The sequence below is a fragment of the Kogia breviceps genome, chromosome 11, assembly GCF_026419965.1.
Source record: "Kogia breviceps isolate mKogBre1 chromosome 11, mKogBre1 haplotype 1, whole genome shotgun sequence".
Taxonomy (NCBI): domain Eukaryota; kingdom Metazoa; phylum Chordata; class Mammalia; order Artiodactyla; family Physeteridae; genus Kogia; species Kogia breviceps.
The window spans coordinates 8,862,061-8,877,598 of NC_081320.1; the positions used below are offsets into that span (position 1 = coordinate 8,862,061).

Consider the following 15,538-nt stretch of genomic DNA (forward strand, 5'->3'; position numbering starts at 1 on the left):
GGAAGGGGAGGCAGCTGAGAAGGGGCAGAATGATAGAATCATCCCGCTGGGGCGGGGTCAGCGTGTGTTAAACTCTCTGCAGGTGATGAGAACACGCCGCGAACACGGGCAGCACCTGTCTCACGCCGTCCGTGAGGCTCGGGGAGCTGAGTGGCCAGCAGGCACGCGGCCCCTAAGTCCCCACGCTCGCCTGCTGCAGCCCCTCACGCTGGTAAAGATGTCCCCAGGGCACAAGGGCGGGAAAGCCAGCCCCCAGGCCCACACGAGAAAAGCTGTATCAAATATTGGAGTGGCCGTGCGTTGTACCATCAGGCACTTCTCATGGACCCCTTCCGATGACCCAGCCCCTTTTGTGGTCCCCCCCCGCCCTCACCCCAGAAAGATGAGGGATCTCAGACGAGAGAGAAGCTGCGTTTATTCCAATGATTGGGGTCTTGCCACCTGAGGACTCCGGGAGTCCGCCCTTCTGCGCCCAGAGGAAGGAGGTCCTTGCTGTAAGCAACGCCCCCTCAGCTCAGGGCCTCCCCGTAGATTCCAGCCCAGGACCACCTTGCCTGGGTCTCGGCCTCCTGCCCCGGCCAGAGGGGCCAGGTGACCGGGCAGGGAATACTAGACCAGTGTGGGCCGGAGGCCTGAGCTGTCCCCCTTCTCACAGCCCAGCTGGTGCGGGGGCGAGAAACTGAGCTGGGCTCAGCCAGACTGGAGGTCCTGGGAGGGAGCTGAGGACACAGGAGGAAAAGCTGGGGCGTAGGGGCCGGCAGGCTGGAGCTCAGACACACACCGCCTCGGCCCCCTTTCCGCATGCGGCGGCGTCCGCGGTCTTGCTCGCCAAGCTGTAGTAGTAGGTGCGCATGCGCTGCTCCACGGTCAGGAAGTCTGGACGGTCCTCCCACCTGTGAGGGGTCGGGGAGAGCCAGACTGCCGACCACACCCCCAGAACCCAACTTCAGCTGGTGGGTGGACATGCATGGGGCTCAGAAAGCAGTGGCGCTGGGGTGGGGGGCGGGTATCGGGTCATGGAGGGGTCTCCTGGGTGTGAGAGGACTGCAATTCCGGGGTTGCCGTATCGCCGAGTTGAAGAGCTGACATCCAGGATGGAGGGGAACCGTATTCTGAGTGTCGACTGGCAAAGACTTAGGCAAGGGAGCTCCCCGAGTGTAGGGGTGACAACTGTTGACCACGGGGAGCTGGGGTGTTGAATGTTGATGTACTGAGCATGTGCATTCGGCCAGGGTATTTGGGTGCTGCGTGCGGGCTCACACAGATGCAAGTACGCTGCCCACGAAGGAGAGGAACACTGGCGTATGGAGGACGGGGTCAGCTAGTGGAGAGTCAGGGTATTGATGGTATGTGTGTGCAATATCCATGTATTGCGTTGGGGTGTTAGATGCTAGCCTCTTTGGGTATTGGGGTGTTGGTGTATTCTTGATAGAGGTTGAGTTAATACGTGGTGGAAAGGGATGGGCTGATCATTTCTTATTCATTTATCATAAGTAGGGTGTGTATTTATTGGGGTGCTTGGGTGTTTGGGTGTCAGCGTGAAAGGTGTTGGCCAGTGGAATAACGGATGCTGGGGCAGGAAAGGTATCAAATATTGGAATGCCCGTGCATTCCAGGATTAGTGTAGGGTAATAGCTTGTTTGGGTGCATGTTGCCTGTTGTGTGATGGCAAGGGGAGGTATTGACGGTGTTAGGAGTTGGCGTGTTCAAGCATCGGCCTTCGAGCAGACAGAGGAGGGAGGGCATTGAGTATCTGGGTGCTTCGGTGTTGGCCTGAATGGGTAATTAGGTGTGGAATGTTGGCTGATGGGAAACAGGAATTATAGAATGGACTATTATCCCATGCCCTGAGCATTGGTGTCATAGTTTGGGTAACAGTACTGACTTGTCTGAGTGTTGCAGGATCATTTGAGTATTGGCTGGTGGGAGACTGAGGTTTTAGATGCTGGAGCAGTGGGTGTCGGCAGGTAGGGTGCTGGGGTGCTGGCCCAGTGGAGCATTGTAGGGTCAGTCTGTTGGAGAGTTGAGCACGGATGCAGGGGGAATAAAGGTACCGAGGGTTGGAGAGGCCATGAATTGGGTGAGTCTTTGGGTGAGATGAGTTAGTTGGACTATTGGCCACCACGACCTCCTGCCCCAGGCCTGGGTGTCAGTTCAGCCAGGTACCCTCCTGCCCGCTGGCACTCACTTGTAGGTCCAGCAGTCGCTCATGAGTTTGTACATTTCGGGTGGACACTCTGGTGGGCACTCCATCCGCTTGCCCTGCTCGATGAAGGCCATGACCTCGGGGCCCTTCATCTTCTGCTCAAGCCAGAGCCAAGTACACATGTGAGTAACCAGCGCCCCTTCCCCCCGGCCCCTCTTCCCACCCAGCTGCCCGCCCGCCTCTGCCCACACCTGCCTTGTAGGGCTTCTGGCCATAGGAGAAGGCTTCCCACATGGTGACCCCGTAGCCCCAGACATCACTGCGGCTGGAGAACTTGCGGAAGTTGATGCACTCAGGCGCGTACCACTTGAGCGGCCACTTCCCCGCCGAGCGAGCCTGGAGGGTGGGAGATGCTGCCAGGACAGGGCTCGGGGACCCTCCACACCACCGCCTCCTCCACCTGGGCACCCCAGGGCCGGGGGCTCACGGTGTAGTAGCTGTCGTCAGCACCCAGTGCCTTGGAGAGACCAAAGTCGCTGATCTTAGCGTAGTGCCGGTTGACCAGAAGGACATTGCGGGCCGCCAGGTCACGGTGCACAAAGTTCTTCTCCTCCAGGTACTTCATCCCCATGGACACCTGGTGCAGCAGCTCCGCCACGTTGCTGACGGGGATCTCCTCCCTGGGGTGCAGGGGAAGGCAGGGGCAGCTGGGATGGGAAAGCCCAACTCCCCTAGGGGGCAAAGCCCACTTCTCTGACCCAGCTGAGCCTCTGTTCAACAGGTGCTTACTGGGCACCTGCTGTGTGCCAGGCATGGGCCAGGCGGACACGGCATTTGCAAAACAGGCACAAACCTCTGCCCCCATCCAGGCTCAAGGCCTTAAATTTCATCCATATACTGGGATTTCCAGACTTAACACATTTACCTGCATCCTCTGTGTGCCCTCAGGGGGTCTCACAGGCATCTCAAAGATAATAAAGACAAAGCCAAGTTCCTGATTGTACAAACACCCGCGCGCGCGCGCGCACACACACACACACACACACACACACGCTCCTCTTTCTCCATCTTTTCATTTACTCAGAAGCACTGGCCTTGCCCTCAGCTCCTCTTTCTCACACCAGATATCCAATCCATCAGAAAACCCAGGCAGCCCTGACTTCAAAATCCCTCCAGAATTGGGCTTCCCCGGTGGCGCAGTGGTTGAGAATCCGCCTGCCGATGCAGGAGACACGGGTTCGTGCCCTGGTCCGGGAAGATCCCACATGCCGCGGAGCGACTGAGCCCGTGAGCCATGGCCACTGGGCCTGTGCGTCCAGAGCCTGTGCTCCGCAATGGGAGAAGCCACGACAGTGAGAGGCCCGCATACCGCAAAAAAAAAATCCCTCCAGAATCCCCCTACTTCTCTCCACGTCTGCTTCTGCCACCCTGACCCAGCTGTCATCGTTGCCAGCCTGGACCAGAATAGCCACCTCTGCCCTCACCCGGCACGGTCTTTCCTTCCCACACTGGAGTCAGGTCCGGCCCCTCCTCGGCTCACAGCGTCCAGGGCTCCTACCTCACTCAGGATAAATGTCCAAGTCCTCCCCACGGCCCACAAGGCCCTGCCCCATCTGCCCCATCACCTCCCTGCCCACGTCAGCTCCCCCCTCCCCTGCACTCACTCTGCTTCCTCGGGGCTCTACTCACAGTTCCTCTACCACACCAGGCACCTCAGGACCTTTGCACTGGCTGTGCCCTCTGTCTGGACCACTCTTCCCCCAGAGCTGCATTTGGCTGCCTCACCTTCTCACTTCTCACCTCCTACCCTGACACTCCCAACCCCCCTTTCCATAGTACTTACCTTCCAACATACTCTATGCTTTATAGTATTATAATGATTATTTAAAGCCTCTCTTTCCCAACCAAAATACAGGGCAGAGAACTTTGTCTCTTTGTTCGCTGATAATCCCAAGTGCTGGTAATGGTCTCTGTCACAGAGAAGTTGCCCAATAAACACCCGTGGGATAACTGAGTACATGAGCTGGGACCCGTGAAGGCACGCACTCCAGCAACAGCTCGGGTTCAAGGTCACGTGCCTCTGTGAGTGTAAAATATCGTGTCGTGAGGGTAAGAGTTTGAGGCACGAGGGAACACAAACGACACTGCAGTTTCTTTGGATTAGACATGGGCCAATTTTTTCTCTGCAGGGCCTGAGAGTCAATATTTCAGCCTTTGCAGGACACATGGGGTCTCTGCCACATAGTCCTCTTTGTTTTCTCCACAGACCTTTAAAAATGCGAAACACCAGGCTGTACAAAACAAGCCTGGCTGCAGTTTTCCAACCCTGCTTTAGGTCAAAGACCATCAACCATCGGCAACTTCCTGTGCGTCATGAATTGGCCGAGAGAACAGAGGTGGCAGTTGCGACAGAGCTAATACTTACAAAGCTCCTATAAACGCGGGGAGGTGAGTGTGGAACACACCTGTGGGTGGACAGGGTCACTCCCCCCGACCTCCAGCCCCAAACACCTGGCCGGCCCAGAGGCTCACTTCTTCCCAAGCAGGAACTTGTGCAGCGGCCCGGCGCCCGCCATCTCCATCACCAGCATGAGGGCCTCGGCCTGGCAGACGCCGATGAGCCGCACGATGTAGGGGTTGTCCAGCTGGTGCATGATCTGCGCCTCCCGCATCATCTCGTCCTTGTCCGCCTTCTCCGTGCTCTGTTTCAACACCTTGATGGCCACGTCGATATGCTTCCTGCCGTGACGCACGGAGGGGCACGCGTGAGCTGGCACGGGCCTGACGCGGCCCCCTCATCCCCACCCGACCTGCCTCTCCTCTCCCTGGACTTGTGTAGTAGATGCTGTGGTTTGCCGCCCAGTCCTCCCTGCGGCTCACAGCTCACAGCCAAGCCCCTCCCATGAACTGCCCCTCGCTGAAAAGGGGGACTCTGTTGCATCTGAAGCTCAGCCCAACTTCTCTCTGCCCCAGACCTGCTCCTCTGGCTCCCTCTCGGGTGCTGCCCTGGGCTCCCCCAGGTAACCCCGCCTAGCGGGCAATTTCCTGTCCCAGTGTCTGTTTCCCAGGCAACCTGAAGTCACATCCTGGCTCCACCCTCAAGGCCTTGGGAGGCAACGCCCCCTCTGCCCCTCCCACAGTGGTTCCCCAGCCAAGGCTGGGCAGCCTACTTGCGCATGCGGTAGACGCCCTGGCGAACGGAGCCAAAGTTGCCGCAGCCAAGTTCTATGTCAGCCATGATGAGGTTCTCGCGCTTCAGGAAGAGCTTCTTGTTTTTGAGCTCCTCGGGGTCGCTGTAGGGGCTCTCGTACACGCTGGTGTCCATGGGCATCGATCGCGGCTTCTCTGAGGACGCTAGGCATGCTGGGCGCACACACAGGCGTGCGCTCCCGAGTCAGGAGGCGGGAGAGGGATGGAGGCTGAGCAGGGCAGGGCAGCCTCGGTGCCCACCAGGCACGTGAGCCGCAAGGTGCACCATCCAGAGCATGCACGGGCACACGGGCACACGTGTGTGTTCATGTGCGTGTGTGCATTTGTGTGTGCTCCTGGTCCCATCTGTGGGTGAGCTGGGAAGCCACATCCAAGAGGACGCTAATGTGCACATGTAACCATGTGTGCACTGGCTAGAGTGCACACACATGTGCCCCTGCGTGTTCACGCATAACACCCACGTACGCTCTCACCCATGTCTCGGTGTGTGATGGGTGTCCAAAGGCGTGTCTGCACAAGTAACCAATATAGTGCCAGCTGGAGCGTGCACACCTCTGGGTGTGCGTGCACTGACACGTATGCACCCGTGTCACGCCTGCCCATGTCTACGTATGCGCCACGCAGCCATGTGTACAAGGGCTCCAGATGAGCCTCTCTGTGCACAGGCAACCGTGTATGTGCTCTGCACACACGTGCGCACGCTTACATCCACACGTGAAACACACGAGCATCTGCAACAGGGCGTTTTAGGGACCTGGGCTCTGGAGCCTGACTCCTTGGGTTCAAACCCCAGCTCCACCACTGCCTAGCTGCGGGACGTGATAGCTCCTGGCCCTCCTTTCTCTTCTGTCAGATGAGAATAATTACCATGACCGCCTCGTGTGGCTTGTCGGGAGGATTCAGCAAAGCTTATACACTCAGTGAGCTTGGAGCACGACTGGCAGACAGTAGGTGCTTAACAGACGTGTGTCTGTACCCGGGGTGGCCCAGGCACGGCCAGCTCTACTCCCCTGCACGTCAGCATGCCCCCGGGCACATGCTCGCAGGCGGGCATGACGCAGGTGCCCACGTGGACACCTGCAGGCACAGCGCGTGCACAGGGCAACCAGGCCCAGCGCCGCAGGTCAGGCCTGGCACACGTCCCTCCCCTGACACACCCCAGGGCCCAGCCAGGACCCTGCTCTTGGTCTGACACGAACCCCTACACACCTCCATCTCTGCCCACTCACCTGGTTCGGGGGTGTATCCATCCGAGTTGAGCGTGTCGATGCGTCTCTGAGGCTAAAGGTCATGGGGCCAGCAAGGGTCAGCAGGGCCAGAGCTGGGGGCACCCAGCCCCTCTCATGAGACCCACATCCTCCGAGGACTCCCAGAGATGGTGCTGGGGGTACCCTCTTCTGTTCCACGGCAGCCCCACTCTCCCCCCATCTCCTGCCCGGAGCCCCGCCCTGGGAACAGGACCCATTGCCCACCCAGCTCCATCACCAAGGCCCCAAGTCTAGGGTGCTGCTGACTCACCTGGGTGAATGTGGATGGGTGGGCGGGGAGTGTGGGAGCAGCGGCCTCTGGGGGAGCAGAAGGGACAGTGAGGGGGTGGGGGCCGGGGTCTCCCGCTCACCCCTGCCCCCCGCTGCCCCGCTCACCTGGGCTGGCGCTGTTGTTGGGACAGGGCTCCTTCAGGCAGTAGATGAGCCCGTCAGCCTTCAGCTTCAGGTACTCCACCAGCTGCAGGGAGGAGCGTCAGGGCTGGGGCTCCCCTCCTCCCCAGGAGCCTGAGCACCCCGCCGCAGCCTCTCCCCACAACAGGGTGTATGGACGGCCTACCTGCCAGAGCGTGTCAAACTTGGTCCCCTCGGGAATGCAGTATTTGCCCGCCTTGTCCTGACTGATGAGGTAGTGGTACACAGTCTTCCCATAGATCAGAGACAGCGCATAGGTGCCCTGCTCCTTCCGGGGTCTCAGCCTGGCGGGGGAAGGAGGGGATGTCACCCCTGCAACCACATGGGTCCCCTCCCCCGCGGTGCCCTCCTACTAGGTCCCAGCTCCCATACACACTCCCTATGGGCTCTGCACCCCAGAGCCTCATGGAGAAGTGGCAGGGGCTGCGGGAGCTGAGGTCAGGTCCCTCTCAACCTCCAGACCTACTGGTAGTAGGCCGTACTGGTAACAGGCTGTGCGTGGGGCTGGAGGAGGGGGCGCCGGGGTGAGCAGAGAGGAGAATGGCCATGTTCACAGTCGTCCAAGAGCAGGCATGTGGCCATCCACAGGGGAATACTGGGCCACCCACAGTGGACATTCAGCCCTGCATGGCCTGATACTCAGCCACCCACAGCTGCACACTTGGCCATTCAGGGGGGAACACTTGGCCATACACTGGGGGACACCTGGTCCTCCAAGGCTGAATACCAGGCCACCCATGGCTGGACACTTGGCCACAGGTGTGGGGCGGGGAGATACTTGGCAATTCATGGAGGGATATTTTTTCATCTATGGTGGACACAGAGCCATTCACAGGGGACACACAGACTTAAGACCATTCTCTTGGGGAGACAAAGCTGTTTCTATACATAGAGCAATAAAGGTAAGTGCAAGTCCATGGCTAGATCACAGGGCACCTTCGTACACATCAGAACAAGTCACCTTGCCACCACAAGAGACCCACCAGTTATCATAATAGATGACCTTTAACAGAATGAAACCCTTGATTGTCCTCTTCTGGAAATTTGCCAAAACAAATAAATCTTCCATGTCTATCAATCAGAATTAAGCCCCTAAAAGATGGTGACTTCATGCAGTAAGAACCTGTCCAACCACACACACACACACACACACACACACACACACACACACACAGAGGGACCAATTTAGGGCCACCTGCACCCTCCCATCCCTTTGTAAAACTAGTCAACATCTCCCACAAAATAGTTTTGTCTTGAGTTCTCAGCACAAGTTTCTATTCCAGGGTTAAGTGTAGATTCCTAATGGAGGAGGGAGGGGCAGCTGTTTCTGGAGGTGGTCTCAGGCTCTGTGGACACTGTAGACAACAGACCAATAATCTAGGGGATTGAACTAAGTTACACAAGAGCTGGCTGGGAGCGCACAGCAGGAAATAGCCATGGGATGACCCACAGGTGGGTACCATCAGAGTGTAAACTCTCAGGGCTTGGGCCCTGCCCATGGATATTAATTCACTGGAAAAATATTTACTAAGTGTTGACCACATGCCAGGCACAATTCTAAGGGCAGGAGTACAGTGGTGAGCAAGACAGACATGAGCCCACCTTGCAACCCTTTCTTAGGCCAAAGAGACAGAGAAATGTCCCTTAAATCTCCATGGCAAAACATGAGTGAGGGATAGAGGGGTGGCTGTGAATATCCCATCCATTCCCAGACAGCAAGTTCCCCAAAGAACAATGCAGTGAAGGCTGACATAGTGACCAGGGCAGCCTACCTGGACACGTGGAGAGATAGGAAACAGGGTGGGGAGCAATGGGGGAGCACCAAAAGCAAGGAAGAGAACCCCACAACAAACTAAGAAATGCAAATGTCCCACAGAAAGGAAAGAGCTTCCATAACTAGACTGGTGGGGAGGCGACTGTCTCTTACTACTAGTTCTCTTTTGAGAAGTGAAAATACTTCATAAGGTCAAAACCTTAAGTTTTGAACTGACAACAAAAACTCAATGCCCAGAGGGCAGACAGCAGAAGCAAGAAGAACTACAATTCTTCAGCCTGTGGAAAGAAAACCACATTCACAGAAGATAGGGAAAATGAAAAGGCAGAGGACTTTGTACCAGATGAAGGAACAAGATAAAACCCCCCAAAATAACTACATGAAGCGGAGATAGGCAACCTTCCAGAAAAAGAATTCAGAATAATGATAGTGAAGATGATCCAGAACCTCAGAAAAAGAATGGAGGCAAAGATCAAGAAGATGCAAGAAATGTTTAACAAAGATCTAGAAGAATTAAAGAGCAAACAAACAGAGATGAACAATACAATAACTGAAATGAAAAATACACTAGAAGGAATCAATAGCAGAATAACCAAGGCAGAAGAATGGATAAGTGACCTGGAAGACAGAATGGTGGAATTCACTGCCACGGAACAGAATAAAGAAAAAAGAATGAAAAGAAATAAAGATAGCCTAAGAGTCCTCTGGGACAACATTAAATGCAACAACATTTGCATTATAGGGGTCCCAGAAGGAGAAGAGAGAGAGAAAGGACCTGAGAAAATATTTGAAGAGATTATAGTCGAAAACTTCCCTAACATGGGAAATGAAATAGCCACCCAAGTCCAGGAAGCACAGAGAGTCCCAGGCAGGATAAACCCAAGGAGAAACATGCCAAGACAGATAGCAATCAAACTGATAAAAATTAAAGATGAAGAAAAATTATTGAAAGCAACAAGGGAAAAATGACAAATAACATACAAGGGAACTCCCATAAGGTTAACCGCTGATTTCTCAGCAGAAACTCTACAAGCCACAAGGGAATGGCACAATATATTTAAAGTGATGAAAGGCAAGAACCTACAACCAAGATTAATCTACCTGGCAAGGATCTCATTCAGATTCTATGGAGAAATCAAAAGCTTTACAGACAAGCAAAAACTAAGAGAATTCAGCACCACCAAACCAGCTCTACAACAAAGGCTAAAGGAACTTCTCTAAGTGGAAAACACAAGAGAATTAAAGGACCTACAAAAACAAACCCATAACAATTAAGAAAATGGTAACAGGAACATACATATCAATAATTACCTTAAAAGTAAATGGATTAAATGCTCCAACCAAAAGACGAAGGCTCACTGAATGGATACAAAAAACAAGACCCATATATATGCTGCCTACAAGTGACCCACTTCAGACCCAGGAACACATACAGTCTGAAAGTGAGGGGATGGAAAAACATATTCCATGCAAATGGAAATCAAAAGAAAGCTGGAGTACCAATACTCATATCAGATAAAATAACCTTTAAAATAAAGAATGTTATAAGAGACAAGGAAGGACACTACATAATGATCAAGGGAGCAATCCAGGAAGAAGATATAACAATTATAAATACATATGCATCCAGGAGCACCTCAACACATAAGGCAACTGCTAACAGCTATAAAAGAGGAAATCGACAGTAACATAATAATAGTGGGGTACTATAACACCTCACTTACACCAATGCACAGAACATCAAGACAGAAAATTAATAAGGAAACACAAGCTTTAAATGACACAATAGACCAGATAGATTTAATTGATATTTATAGGACATTCCATCCAAAAATAGCAGATTACACTTTCTTCTCAAGTGCACACGGAACATTCTCCAGTACAGATCACATCTTGGGTCACAAACCAACCCTCGGTAAATTTAAGAAAATTGAAATCATATCACGCATCTTTTCTGACCACAACGCTATGAGACTAGAAATCAATTACAGGGAAATAAATGTAAAAAACACAAACACATAGAGGCTAAACAATACGTTACCAAATAACCAAGAGATCACTGAAGAAATCAAAGAGGAAATCAAGAAATACCTAGACACAAATTACAATGAAAACACGATGATCCAAAACCTATGGGATGCAGCAAAAGCATTCTAAGAGGGAAGTTTATAGCAATACAAGCCTAACTCAATACAAGCCTAACTCTTGTTTCTCAAGAAACAAGAACAATCTCAAATAAACAATCTAACCTTACACCTAAAGGAACTAGAGAAAGAAAAACAAACAAAACCCAAAGTTAGCAGAAGGAAAGAAATCATAAAGATCAGAGCCGAAATAAGTGATATAGAAACAAAGAAAACAATAGCAAAGATAAATAAAACTAAAAGCTGGTTCTTTGAGAAGATAAACAAAATTGATAAACCTTTAGCCAGACTCATCAAGAAAAAGAGAGAGAGGACTCAAATAAATAAAACTAGAAATGAAAAAGGAGAAGTTACAACAGACACTGCAGAAATACAAAGCATCCTAAGAGACTACTACAAGCAACTCTATGCCAATAAAATGGACAACCTGGAAGAAATGGACAAATTCTTAGAAAGGTATAACCTTCCAAGACTGAAGCAGGAAGAAACATAAAATATGAACAGACCAATCAAGTAATGAAATTCAAACTGTGATTAAAAATCATCCAACAGGGCTTCCCTGGCGGCACAGTGGTTGAGAGTCCGCCTGCTGATGCAGGGAACATGGGTTTGTGCCCTGATCTGGGAAGATCCCACATGCCGCGGAGCGGATAGGCCTGTGAGCCATGGCCACTGAGCCTGCGCGTCCAGAGCCTGTGCTCCACAACAGGAGAGGCCCGTGTACTTAAAAAAAAAAAAAAAAAAAAAATCTTCCAACAAACGAAAATCCCAAACCAGATGGCTTCACAGATGAATTCTATCAAACATTTAGAGAAGAGCTAACCCCCATCCTTCTCAAGCTCTTCCAAAAAATTGCAGAGGAAGGAACACTCCCAGACTCATTCTATGAAGCCACCATCACCCTGATACCAAAACCAAAGATGCTACCAAAAAAGAAAATTAAAGACCAATATCACTGATGAATAGAGATACAAAAATCCTGAACAAAATACTAGCAAACAGAATGCAACAACACATTAAAAGAATCATAACATGATCAAGTGGGATTTATCCAAGGGGTACAAGGATTCTTCAATACATGCAAATCAATCAATGTGATACACCACATTAACAAATTGAAGGATAAAAACCATATGATCATCTCAATAGATGCAGAAAAAGCTTTTGACAAAATTCAACACCATTTATGATAAAAACTCTCCAGAAAGTGGGCACAGAGGGAACCTACCTCAACATGATGAAGGCCATATATGACAAAACCACAGCAAACATCATTCTCAATGGTGAAAAGCTGAAAGCATTTCCTCTAAGATCAGGAACAAGGCAAGGATGTACACTCTCACTGCTATTATTCATCATAGTTTTGGAAGTCTTAGCCACAGTAATCAGAGAAGAAAAATAAATAAAAGGAATACAAATTGGAAAAAAAGAAGTAAAACTGTCACTGTTTGCAGATGACATGATACTATACATAGATAATCCTAAAGATGCCACCAGAAAACTACTAGAGCTAAACAATGAAGTTTGGTAAGGTTGCAGGATACAAAATTAATGCACAGAAATCTCTTGCATTCCTATACACTAACAATGAAAGATCAGAAAGAGAAATTAAGGAAACAATCCCATTTACCATGGCAACAAAAAGAATAAAATACCTAGGAATAAACCTACCTAAGGAGGTAAAAGACCTGTACTCAGAAAACTATAAGACACTGATGAAAGAAATCAAAGATGACACAAACAGATGGAGAGATATACCATGTTCTTGGATTGGAAGAATCAATATTATGAAATATTATTTCAATATTATGAAAATGACTATACTACCCAAAGCAATCTACAGATTCAATGCAATCCCTATCAAGTTACCAGTGGCATTTTTTACAGAACTAGAACAAAAAATCTTAAACTTTGTATGGAGACACAAAAGTCCCCAAATAGCCAAAGCAGCCTTGAGGGGAAAAAATGGAGCTGGAGGAATCAGACTCCCTGACTTCTGACCGTACTACAAAGCTACAGTAATCAAGACAATATGGTACTGGCACAAAACCGGAAATATAGAGCAATGGAACAGGATAGAAAGCCCAGAGATAAACCCACGCACCTATGGTCAACTAATCTATGACAAAGGAGTCAAAGATATACAATGGAGAAAAGACAGTCTCTTCAACAAGTGGTGCTGGGAAAACTGGACAGCTACATGTAAAAGAATGAAATTAGAACACTCCCTAACACCATACACAAAAATAAACTCAAAATGGATTGGAGACCTAAATGTAAGACTGGACACTATAAAACTCTTAGAGAAAAACATAGGAAGAAGACTCTTTGACATAAATCACAGCAAGATTTGTTTTGCTCCACCTCCTAGAGTAATAGAAATAAGAACAAAAATATACAAATGGGACCTAATGAAACTTAAAAGCTTTTGCAAAGCAAAGGAAACTACAAACAAGACGAAAAGACAACCCTCAGAATGGGAGAAAATATTTTCAAATGAATCAATAGCAAAGGATTAATCTCCAAAATATATAAACAGCTCATGCAGCTCAAGATTAAAAAAACAAACAACCCAATCAAAAAATGGTCAGAAGACCTAAATAGATATTTCTCCAAAGAAGACATACAGGTGGCCAAGAAGCACATGAAAAGCTGCTCAACATCACTAATTATTACAGAAATGCAAATCAAAACTACAATGAGGTAACACCTCACACCAGTTAGAATGGGCATCATCAGAAAAGCTACAAACAACAAATGCTGGAGAGGGTGTGGAAAAAAGGGAACCCTCTTGCACTGTTGGTGGGAATGTAAACTGATACAGCCACTATGGAGAACAGTATGGAGGTTCCTTAAAAAACTAAAAATAAAACTACCATATGACCCAGCAATCCCACTACTGGGCATATACCCAGAGAAAACCATAATTCAAAAAGACACATGCACCCCAATGTTCATTGCAGCACTATTTACAATAGCCAGGTCATGGAAGCAACCTAAATGCCCATCGACAGATGAATGCATAAAGAAGATGTGGTACATATTTACAGTGGAATATTACTCAGCCATAAAAAAGAACGAACTTGGGTCATTTGTAGAGATGTGGATGGACCTAGAGACTGTCATACAGAGTGAAGTAAGTCAGAAAGAGAAAAACAAATATTGTATATTAACACATATATGTGGAACCCAGAAAAATGGTACAGATGAACTGGTTTGCAGGGCAGAAATAGAGACACAGATGTAGAGAACAAACGTATGGACACCAAGGGGGGAAAGTGGTGGGGGTGGTTGGGGGGTGGTGGGATGAATTGGGAGATTGGGATTGGCATGTATACACTAATAAGTATAAAATAGATAACTAATAAGAACCTGCTGTATAAAAAATAAATAAAATTCAAAAAAATAAAAAAACTCAGTGCTCAGCCACTCAGCAGCAAACGTGTGGAATATTGAAAAAAAAAAAAAAAAAACGGTACAATATTAGACCTTTCTTCCCATCAATAAGTGGAATAGAGTTCTGTATCTCCTGAATCAGGGATTGACCATGTGATTTGCCTTGGTCAATATGACATTAGCAAACAGGACACAAGGAGAGGCTGGAAAAGTGGTTGACACTGGGGCTTGCCTGTCCTTTCTTGCTTCTCCTGGCAGCTCTGCAATGACCATGGAAATGAGTCCACACTAGCCTGCTGGAGAAGCCATATGAAAGAGAACCAAGGCATCCCAGGCTGCCATCTGCCAGACATGTGAGGTCATCCCAGACCATCAAGGCCCAGTCAGTCCTTCAGCTGACTGTGGCCACACAAGAGAGCTCAAAAGAAACCAGATGAATAACCACCCAGCTGAACTAAGCCCAAATAGCCAACCCATTGAATCAAGGGTGAATAAATGAATGTTATTTTAAACTACAACAGTTTAGGGTGATTTGTTACACAGCAAAGGCTAACTGATACACTGTCTTTGGAAAGAGACATGTGAGTTCACAAAAGAGCAGCCACCAATCCTACACAGGCAAAGACTACTATACTGGTGTGGTCACCATATATATTTCAATGTCACAAATTCTACTTTATTTACCAAAAAAACCACTAGGTGGTGGCAGTTCTTCATCCGTGCAGTTCAAGCCTGAACTTAAACGAGAGGTACAGGCTAAGAAATCAACTTGTATCTCCACTTTTTTTTTTTTGGCTTTGCCATGAGACTTGCGGGATCTTAATCCCCCAACCAGGGATCAAACCTGTACCCCCTGCAGTGGAAGCATGGAGTCTTAACCACTGGACAGCCAGGGAATTCCCTCCACTTTAAAAATAATATATAGAACCTGATGACAGTGAAAAAAATAAGAGCTACCATTTATTAAGATATTGGTTCTAAATTCTTCACATATTTGTCATTTAATCTTCATAGCATTCTCCACAAGATACCTACCTTGTCCTATTATTACCCACATTTTGCAGAGGAGGAAGCTGAGGCTCAAGAACACTACACCTCTTGCCTAAACTGCACAGTTGATTAGGGGTACAGCCAGGATGCACATCCATTTCTGACTCTCCAATTAATTGCTACATGGGACTGACACCCA

At 49.3% G+C, this 15,538-nt stretch overlaps 1 protein-coding gene across 9 annotated transcripts in view; it reads right to left on the reverse strand.

The window, feature by feature from the left end:
- Window positions 1-395: 395 nt before the first annotated feature.
- Window positions 396-15,538, reverse strand: part of ZAP70 (zeta chain of T cell receptor associated protein kinase 70) — a 30,777-nt gene continuing 15,634 nt past the window's right edge. For 6 of the 9 annotated variants that reach the window (XM_067007153.1, XM_059078495.2, XM_067007154.1 and 3 more), the window contains 10 exons: window positions 7,181-7,319; window positions 7,000-7,081; window positions 6,875-6,921; window positions 6,586-6,637; window positions 5,317-5,509; window positions 4,679-4,885; window positions 2,634-2,826; window positions 2,402-2,542; window positions 2,189-2,301; window positions 396-893 (listed from right to left, as the gene is read on the reverse strand). In XM_067007153.1, coding sequence (XP_066863254.1) covers window positions 770-893; window positions 2,189-2,301; window positions 2,402-2,542; window positions 2,634-2,826; window positions 4,679-4,885; window positions 5,317-5,509; window positions 6,586-6,637; window positions 6,875-6,921; window positions 7,000-7,081; window positions 7,181-7,319 — 1,291 coding nt within the window. In that variant the 3' untranslated portion in view covers window positions 396-769. Of the gene's footprint in view, window positions 894-2,188; window positions 2,302-2,397; window positions 2,543-2,633; window positions 2,827-4,678; window positions 4,886-5,316; window positions 5,510-6,585; window positions 6,638-6,874; window positions 6,922-6,999; window positions 7,082-7,180; window positions 7,320-15,538 lie in introns of all 9 variants that reach the window. The other 3 variants (XM_067007151.1, XM_067007152.1, XM_067007155.1) reach the window with 1 other exon arrangement.